Consider the following 1,358-nt stretch of genomic DNA (forward strand, 5'->3'; position numbering starts at 1 on the left):
AACGTATGTGTGTACTGGATTATGTTACTTGAGGTTTTAAGGCTTTGTTTCAGACTTAATACAACGTATGTGTGTACTGGATTATGATACTTGAGGTTTCAAGGCTTTGTTTCAGACTCATTAACTCATTACAACGTTGGCCACGATCGGAAGGAGTGCCAAGGGACCGATCGATAACCGCCTACCGAACACAAGACTTTATTTGAGTTATGCAGGACTTTGCTTAAAACATGTGCACATACATACACACCTGAAACTCATGCTTAAAACATGTGCACATACATACATACCTGAGTCTCATGCTTAAAACATGTGCACATACACACCTGAGACTCTCGTCTTCGCAATGGACTATATGCGCGTTCACTCCCACACTGAAACTGAGGGCTGCATCGCCTGCTTTGCTATACACTGGTAGGTACGGCAGGGGGTTGGGGAGTACAGCCGAGTATCAGTACGCATACATACATAATTATATATACATAAAGATATAATATATATAGCCTAATCCGGTGGCATTACACGGTTTAGGATAAGGTACACGCGTGTACCAGGAGTGAACGGCGGATTGACCACAAGGCACATTGCATCTCACTTCTGTTTAGCACGCAACTAACTAAAGTTAGTGGTGTGGAAGACCTAAAAATAGCACACCATTTACCTACCTTACGAGTTTTAACTCGTGCTTAACCCATGTGCTCACCTATACACATTCACAACCAATTCTTTCCCCCCCCCTCCCCATAGCACACGGTATGACTCATTCCTATCCATAGCGCACGGTATGACTCATTCCTGTCCATAGCACAAGTTATGACTCATTGGTATGACTCATCCCTATCCATAGCACATGGTATGACTCATTGGTATGACTCATTCCTATCTATAGCACATGGTATGACTCATTGGTATGACTCATTCCTATCCCGCCCTCTCCACTTGTCCCACCGCACTCACTCACCTTTAATACCAACGCAATCCACATGCAGCGCCAGGGCAGCCGATATAGAGCTCAGCCGAGTATCACCCACCGCCACAGACGCAGACCCCTTTCCAGACTCCCCGACACCACTGAAAACACCCCCCTCAGCCGCCAGAGCTTCAACATCCGACAGCGCCCGTGGATCTACGTGGTGGTTTACGTACAACCCCGTGGGTGCGGCCATGTGCACGATGACGTCATCCTGTAGGAAGGTAGGTAAGGCGTGCAGAGAGTTGCGTAGTTGAGTTTGTTAGTTTGTGTACGTGTATGTGCTTGTAGTCTTACAACCGGGGTCCGGTATATGGGTATGTGAGTATGCTGTTCGATGATGACCTGGTATGATATGATATGAAGGGGATGTGTTGATAGGCGATAT

The 1,358-nt window shown here is 46.5% G+C and overlaps 1 protein-coding gene across 1 annotated transcript; it reads right to left on the minus strand.

Moving 5' to 3' along the window:
• Positions 1-326: 326 nt before the first annotated feature.
• Positions 327-1,184, minus strand: SARC_16305 (hypothetical protein; the record flags this gene model as incomplete). Its single annotated transcript, XM_014289588.1, has 2 exons — positions 327-411; positions 962-1,184. Coding segments are annotated over 2 exons (308 nt in total), but the record flags the coding sequence as incomplete, so codon positions are not given.
• Positions 1,185-1,358: the final 174 nt, after the last annotated feature.

The sequence above is a fragment of the Sphaeroforma arctica genome (assembly GCF_001186125.1).
Source record: "Sphaeroforma arctica JP610 unplaced genomic scaffold supercont1.7786, whole genome shotgun sequence".
NCBI classification, from domain to species: Eukaryota; class Ichthyosporea; order Ichthyophonida; genus Sphaeroforma; species Sphaeroforma arctica.